Below are 8,487 nucleotides of genomic sequence, written 5' to 3'. Positions count from 1 at the left end.
AAGCTTACATACACCTTTTGTGCAAGGAAGCACCTTTAATGTGTGGGGATTACAAGTATATAATTAAAATAATAAAGAAAACAATTTAAGGAACATCATTCAACACAAAAAGCTTTCGGATAAGGAAAGGCTTATGTGCCCATGCGGTCAATGGGTTCCCAAGCCTGTTGGCCATCTGGAGCAGCAAGACTCCTGTTTTATCCCTATACTATTGTCTTTCTTTTTGGGTTTCCTTGATTTTTCAAGGAATGATGATGATGATGATGATGATGAAGCAGCCAACATACAATGTTGTGTCATTTTAGGCATAAGTTGAAAAAGAACAAATAAATGATTAATAATGGAAATCATGACAATATGTACACTGTTTTCTATCTAAAATTGTGTACACAAATATGTGCAGGTCTATATTAAGGTACAGGGTGAATGGTCTATGTTTAGGCCTTCCACTTTGTTTTGTCTACCAAATCGTATCTCAGAGGAGGTCCTGACATCACTCACGACTGTTTTGAAGTTTGACCCATTCCGCTTTGTGTAATATTTGCTGGTGTGAGTGTCCTGCTCATGTTCCAATTGCTTTGACTTTTATATGAATGTTTTATTTACATTTATATCGTGAGGCCTTGTTAAATAAAAAGCTCAATTAGGCGATGATGGACATTTCATAGGACTAAACGAGGTCTTCGCCTCACTTTCTACTGTTTGTTTATTTATTTATTTGTTTGTTTATTTATCCGATTAGCATAGACAAATTTATTAGACTCCTGACATAATACTTTAACAATTTTCTTAATTCTGAACTTTATACAATGTCTTTGTACTATAAGATTATGTATATTAAAAATAAATTAAATGTATTTATATTATATTATATTATAAAATTCATACTTTACCATCATTTATTTAGATGCTACTGTAAATTCTTACAAGCACCTCTGGTTAGACCCTATTTTATTGGCTTTGTCCTCATGCTAAATTGTTTTGTTTTTTTTGCCTTGTTTTTATTGTTTAGCATTTGAAAGGTGAGTAAAGCAGAGTACATAATTTATAAATTTGTTTAACTTGATGGTTTGGTGAAGACAATGCTCCACATGCTTATTGGTTGTTAATAACCTACTATTACAAGGGCTATGACAAATCATTTTGATATAAAGCTGAAAAATACACTGAAAATTCAACCAAAAAAAAACAAACAAAGTAAAAACAAAAAACTATTTATTGCTTCAAGTCAATTGTAAATCTGACTAATTGAGATGCATAACCTTGTCCCAATCCAGTCCACCATAATTCTCTTCTTTTCATAATTATCTTCTCTTGTTTTCTTGTTTAATACATTTATACATACATACAAATGTAATACATACATTTTAGACTAAACCATTGCAAGCTTCCCGTACGTATTTCTTTGGTGTAACTCCCCATTTTTATTTTTATTTATAAACATTGCGTAGCCCTAAATAGCATGTTAAGTGTTTAATTGGATTGACAGAAAGACAACGGCATCTAAATCAGAGGAGCACAAGCCATCAGAGCAAAGGTCCGAGTATAAAACCCTGCGCCCCGGAGTCTCATCCGCACTCTCCGACTACACCAGACGGGCTGCGGATTACCAAAGAGAGAGAGCAGATCACCCTAACAGTCAACAGGTAAGAACTCAATCAATTTTACATCAAAAAGTTCAGTAACGGGTATTCTGGTAACAATTCTTCCTATCACCCTACAAAAGAGAGCAGGACACTATTGTCTTTAGTACAGTATTAAATGTACTTCCTTGAGTTCATTTAGCTCTCTTTCGCAGATTATCAGCAGGGACAACCAATATTTGATTGCATTCAGAGGAGTCACTCAATCAGCTAAATTGATATTGGACAACGATGAGCATTAAGAACCTCATGATGTGCATTGGAGATTTACAGCTGAGAGACATTACACACATTAGATTTGTGCAGAACAATCTAAATGGTCTCCACATGGTTCATTTGCATTTATAAAGGCCATTATATGCACAGTGTTTGACAGCCTCTAGTAGCTTTTTTTTACTTTGATAATTTTTATTTAAAATGTAGGCATATTGTGCTCACAACCTGTATGATTTATCTTCATGTTAGGTTTAGTCAAATATATATCCTTTCCATCCAATTTGCATTTAGAAATTAGCTTAAAGCCCATAAATTGGCATATATAGAGAGGGTTACATCAAGGTATCGGAGTTCACTGGATGAGCAATGGCGTACAGGCTTATCTCTGTGCCAAGATTTGTTTGAGAAAAACATAGGATTAACAGCTGCTCTGCTGTTATCATTACATTCAATAAAGAGTGTCTTGCAATAAAGAGACACTCTTTATTAAAATAGAATAAAGAGTGTTGCTCTTGCAATAAAGAGTGGGGAGACATACACGCATAAACACTCATGCAGTGAGAGCCATTTGTTTTGTTTTTTCATAAAAATTAATAAAATTCAATTTCCTATTTTATTTATTTCAGGAAAATCCTTGTACAATGGCAGACAAGTGAGTATTCTTTCCTTTATGCTTTCACTTTTGAGAATTGTCACACTGCTCTCATACAAAAAAAAATACATTTTACTGTTTTATTTACCATTAGTCTTGTTGTGCTTTTCAATACCAAAACAATTTATTAAATATTTGGAGAAAGCCGAAAAGCAAATTATGCATAGCAACCTCTAACATTGCTGGATCATACTTTTCACCATAGTATACCAAGTATTAGTTAAGTAACTAATTTTTATCTTCTTTTTATATTTTCTATTAGGCCTATTGCATGCTTTTTTTTGTCACTTTCCAATTTTATGTGCTTAATAAATATTGGCCTGTCGGGTTATGTCTAAGAAATGACAAAGGGTCCATCCAAAGTGCAAATCACAACAACAACAAAATATATATATATATTTTAAATAATTTGAGAAATCAAAAATTAACAAACCACTTTATAAGTCATCTCTAAGTAGGATAAGATAGGACAAGACAGGACAGGACAGGATGGCAAACATTACAGTAGAAGCTTCTCATAGTAAGAGAGAAAAAAACAATTACTTTACATGCCACAATGAGGATGTTCTTGAAAGTTTAGAATAGATCTCATCAATTGGGAACATTGATTTGAGTCCAGCATGAACGTGTCATAAGCCGGCAGTCACAATCAATTACCAGACATCCTCTTTGGAGTAAACACAAGCTGCCTCCATTCATGAAGCCTGGATTAATAGCAAAGGGCATTTCAGGCCTTGGCCTTAAAGTGTCTTAAAATACTAAGCTTTAACAACAAGATGAACGCTTGGGGCAAAAAGGTCAAACCTGCAAACTCAGATACATTGCTGAGAGGTTAATACCTGAGGTATAGACCTAATAGGACAAGTGATCCCTGCTCACTCCTCTTTGACACCCTCTGCAATGTGTGTGTATATATATACATTGTGTATAGCATTAGACTTGTTGTGCTTTTCAATACCAAAACAATTTATTAAAGATTTTCCAAATCTTTAATAAGATACATGGTTGATGGTGTAGTAAACACTGATAAAACAAGATCAAATTTGTAAGTGTTACAACTCTGTAATGCCTGACTCATACATATATATATATATATATATATATATATATATCTTACTAATTTGATCTTGTTTTTATCAGTGTTTACTACACCATCAACCATCTTACTGTTCCTTATTCACATTTTTCTTTTTTGTGTTTTCAGAGTTTACAAAAAGACCAGTGGAAATGGCCAGGTACGACTGAACTTAACTGAAGATCTTTCAGTTGATTCTGAATTTATTGTTACAGATGCATGCATGAATTTTCATATTTACATGGAAATAAATGAGTGTAATGCACTGTTTATGTTTCAGCTCACTCTCTACCTGGGGAAGAGAGACTTTGTTGACCATGTTGAGTCAGTTGACACTGTTGGTGAGAAACTGCTTGCATTTATTTTTGAAACACAGACAACAGGTAATATCCAACAACTAAATATGAATTGTTTCTTATTCTAAACAGAGGGTGTAGTGAAAATCGACCCTGCAGACCTTGAAGACAGAAAAGGTATTGTCAGGATGAAGTTTCTTTTATTTTTTATAACAAGTATATAAATATATACAAATTAAATAAATACTTAAAATTATATGATTGTGTAAAAAAAATTCTAAAAAAGGATGAAAATGAATTTAAGACAATAGAACAAATAAAAAAACAATGTTTAATGTTCCTTCATGCAGTTTGGATTCAGCTGGCCTGCGCTTTCCGTTATGGTCGTGAAGACCTGGATGTGATTGGGCTTTCCTTCAGAAAAGACATCTGGATTCAGCACATACAGATATACCCTAATGCTGGCCACAAACCCACCCTGACAGAGATGCACGACACTCTCCTAAAGAAAGCTGGAGAGCAGGGCCATCCCTTCACTTTTACTGTAAGTCATCAGCCAGCACCAACAACAGAATCATTCATTTACACTGTGAATAACACAGCTAAATAATACAGACAATGATTAGGAGTAATACGTTTACACACCCCTTATAAATAAAAACTATAATTTGTGCACCATTTGTCACAGAAAATGTCCTCATATAACTGATGTGTCAATGAACTGTCTTTTTCATTCAGATCCCTACCAACCTCCCCTGCTCTGTCACGCTTCAGCCTGGCCCAGATGACAAAGGAAAGGTGAGATGAAATGAAATGAGAGCGAATTCAAAATATTATCTTCAAATGGAAATGCGCTGAATGGACTTGCTCATGGCTCTGTTTTTGCAGGCTTGCGGTGTTGACTTTGAGGTCAAGGCCTACGTGGCCAAATCAGCCGATGACCCCGATGAGAAAGTCGACAAGAAGTGAGTGTGTAACAAGTTATTTTGCACATTTATCCCGTAAACAATTTTTACAAATATTTTTTTTCTGTCGTCTCTCTCAGGGACACTTGCCGCCTTATCATTCGTAAAATCCAGTTCGCTCCTGATAACACAGGATCCGGACAGAAAGCTGAGATCTGCAAGAGCTTTATGATGTCTGATAAGCCTGTTCTTCTGGAAGCCTCTCTGGACAAGGAAGTGTGTAAACGATGATGCACTGCATGCTTTGATATTTACCAAATCGGGAAGATATTCATGTGTCTGTTTCCCATTGATGACAGATCTACTACCATGGTGATCCCATCCCCATCAACATTAAGGTCAAGAACGAGACAAACAAAGTTGTGAAAAAAATAAAGGTTACAGGTGAGATTGATCAAAAGCAATTTCAAGTGATACACAAGTTGCATGTGTAACAGGTTATGTTGAGTAATCCTGTCAATATTACAAAGGATAACACCTGACACAGGGTTATTGTACCATACTTATTTTGCTATAATGACCACTTGACTGTATATTATCCTATTACATGACTACTTCCAATAAATGGACATCAAATAATGATTCAAGTTATTTTATGATGATTATTTAAGTTATATATATATATATATATATATATATAAATATATATATAGTCAAGCATTCCAACGGGGTGGTATAATAAATATAGCTGTATATTTGAATGAACTGATGTTGTATCCATTACTCTCTATAGTTGACCAAACCACAGACGTCGTTCTCTACTCAGCCGACAAATACACCAAGAATGTGCTGACTGAAGAGTTTGGGTGAGTGTCGTTTTCTTTAACTGTGATATGCATGTATGTCAGCCATAGCGAAGGTCTCTTCGATGATCAGTTGTAAGTTATCTAAACCATATGATTCCATTTTTTTCTGCAGGGAAACTATAGAAGGGAGTGCAAATTTTGAAAAATCCCTCACGATCACTCCTTTGCTGTCAACCAACAAGGAGAAGCGTGGCCTGGCACTGGACGGCAGGCTTAAAGATGAAGACACCAATTTGGCCTCAACCACTATGTGAGTGTTTGTTTCATCTTCAAACAAAGTTTTACAGAACACCCAATAGAAATGAGTAAACTTATACATAATCCAGTTATAAAAAATATAAAAATATGTGTGCTGTAATGAACTGCTTCTAATACAGCACATTCACTATGATACTATACTGTAAACTCTACTAATTATTCATTTACTTTTCCGTCCTTTCTTCAGAATAAGGGCAGGAATGGATAAGGAAATTTTGGGAATTCTGGTGTCCTACAAGGTCAAAGTTAACCTCATGGTATCAGGTGGAGGGTAAGGATTTCTTTCTTTGAGATATCTGTCCAGTTTGCTAAACTAACACAGTCTCACCCCAAAACGTCACATACTGACGGGTCTTGACCATACGGCAACATACGACGAAAAGGGTACCCTTTAACGTCCATGTGTGACAATTCGGGTATGGTTGGGTTTAGGTATGCGTTAGGGTACCGCTAGGAGTCGCTGCTGGTGCGCTTATGTCTGCGTCTCATATTGACGTTATAGGGGTACCCTTTTCGTCGTATGTTGACGTATGGTCAAGACCCGTCAGTATATGACGTTTTGGGGTGAGACCGGGCTGGCAAAACACAAACTAAATTATTATTTGAACATATATTTATACGCACAACATAACAATATGTTAACTAAAATTGTATATCATTTATACTCTTTTTTTGAAGTCTGCTGGGAGGACTGACAGCAAGGTAGGTCAAAAATGAGAAAACAATTTAAATGCATTATGGGAAATGAGAAACGGCCTTTATCTAACCTGTTGTTTACTTCTTACAGTGATGTGACAGTAGAGCTGCCTCTGACCCTGATGCACCCCAAACCCAAAGGTAAACAAGCACCCTCTTTGCTCTTCGTTTTTTCCATGGCCAAACGTGGTCTACCAGTGTTTTTTTTTTTTACTGTGAAGTCTCTTACCCAATTTCTTTGTCTCCCTCTCTGATTATAACAGACTGAATGGCCGTGTAAGATTCCACAGGACAGACGTTACCCTCGAGTACATTCCCTCACAGCGAGACAGCACAGTCTCCCCATTAAGCAAAGAAGGTGTCTCAGACAATGCCAGGAGTCCCTCACAACAAAGAAAACACATCAATATCACTTAGCAAAGTCGCTAGGTCATACTGATGGCAATGAAATGACAGTTAAAGCATAAATCCAACTTGAAGACAAATGTGTGGGGTGAATGGTTGCCTTGAGGTACTCAGTCCAGGAATAACATTCCTCTTCTTGGTGAAAGTGCTCCCTGACGGTCATCATCTTTCCTATACTTTAGCCCATAGGTTACAAAGTGTGTCTGAGTGAGGAATTTCAAAATGTATGGAGTTTGATCACTTCATTATGTATGCTTGTGTTAACTTGTCCTGCCTAGAGTCTAGTCCTTTAAATCACAGCAACTCATGTGACTTTGTGTAATGTTTGTTTTGTCATGTGTGGAATTTTTGACTCTTGAGTCATTAAACCAAATAAAATACCTCCAAAACCTTCATGGACATTTGTGTTTATATGGATTAGTATAATTAAAAAAAAAACGAAATGGTAAACATGTGAATATAGGTTAAAGAGTTTAATTTGTTAACATTAATAAACAATACTTCTGCTTGATTTATCAATCTTAGTTAATGTTAACCTCAACTTACATTCTTTAAATCAAAAGATCTATTAACATTATTTAATGTGAACTATCATGAATGTGAACATTTTATTAACTAACATTAACAAAAGTTATTTAATGCTGTTTGTTGCTCATAGTTAGTTTGTTAATTAACAAATGAGACCTTGTAAAGTTTTACCATTTAAACGTCAGAGAATTGATAAACTGACAACTGATGATAGGGAAGTAGCAAACTGCTGCATGTTGTTCGATGATTTACAGACAGACTATTTGTTGGTCAGAACAATACACAGCTACTGGGGCATGTTGTCACAAAAGGTTATTGTGTCCAAAATAAGCAATAGCTTACCTTTTTTTCTGGCCAGTAATAGTGCCCAAATGTATGCAGTGACAGAAAACTAACTGAAAATCTCTTCTTATTGACATGACACATGACTAGGACAAGTCAGAAAATTCACTTTTTACATACAGAAAAACATTCTTGTGCATAGGACTGGAGATACGTAACCAAATTGTCTTGCCCTTATCTTGTTCTTAATAATTACAACCTTCTCATCAGTGTTTTTATAGTCCAATGATGATACAAAATCTGGATTGTAGCTCAGATGTCAATGTAATGTTAATGGGGGTTAAGAGACTTAATACTTTAATATTTTACAATATCTATCTATAAATCTATTTTATTATCATACTAAAAATGTCAATGCAAAACCTCACTCTCACTCTTTTTACAGTTTCATGTAGTACTCATCATCACTAATTGTGATTTAACAGCATTTAGCAAGACTGTAAGCTGTTAAACCTTAGATTTTTAATCACAGGTGGATCTGTAGTAATCTGCACTTAGCATGTGGGTTTACTTAAAGCATATTACTGGTATGAGAGCCCGAGCTCATAGAGAGAGGGGCTCAGAACCCTGACCTAAGGGTTAGGTTTTTTTTAGGAGAGCACAAC

At 35.4% G+C, this 8,487-nt stretch overlaps 1 protein-coding gene across 1 annotated transcript; it reads left to right on the top strand.

Moving 5' to 3' along the window:
* The first annotated feature begins 1,516 nt into the window (after positions 1–1,516).
* Positions 1,517–7,405, top strand: arr3a (arrestin 3a, retinal (X-arrestin)). The gene is made up of 16 exons (XM_079598754.1): positions 1,517–1,646; positions 2,486–2,511; positions 3,716–3,746; positions 3,867–3,927; positions 4,015–4,059; positions 4,233–4,426; positions 4,621–4,680; positions 4,771–4,847; positions 4,928–5,063; positions 5,147–5,231; positions 5,581–5,653; positions 5,766–5,903; positions 6,099–6,182; positions 6,590–6,613; positions 6,699–6,748; positions 6,871–7,405. The coding sequence occupies exons 2-16, from the start codon at positions 2,501–2,503 to the stop codon at positions 6,873–6,875; spliced, it is 1,074 nt and encodes a 357-aa protein (XP_079454880.1). The 5' UTR covers positions 1,517–1,646; positions 2,486–2,500; the 3' UTR covers positions 6,876–7,405.
* The last annotated feature ends 1,082 nt before the right edge of the window (positions 7,406–8,487 follow it).

This window comes from Phoxinus phoxinus, assembly GCF_949152265.1.
Source record: "Phoxinus phoxinus genome assembly, chromosome: 23".
Classification (NCBI taxonomy): Eukaryota; Metazoa; Chordata; class Actinopteri; order Cypriniformes; family Leuciscidae; genus Phoxinus; species Phoxinus phoxinus.
Note: the sequence above shows the minus strand (reverse complement) of the source record. Positions and strands in the feature narration are given on the sequence as shown.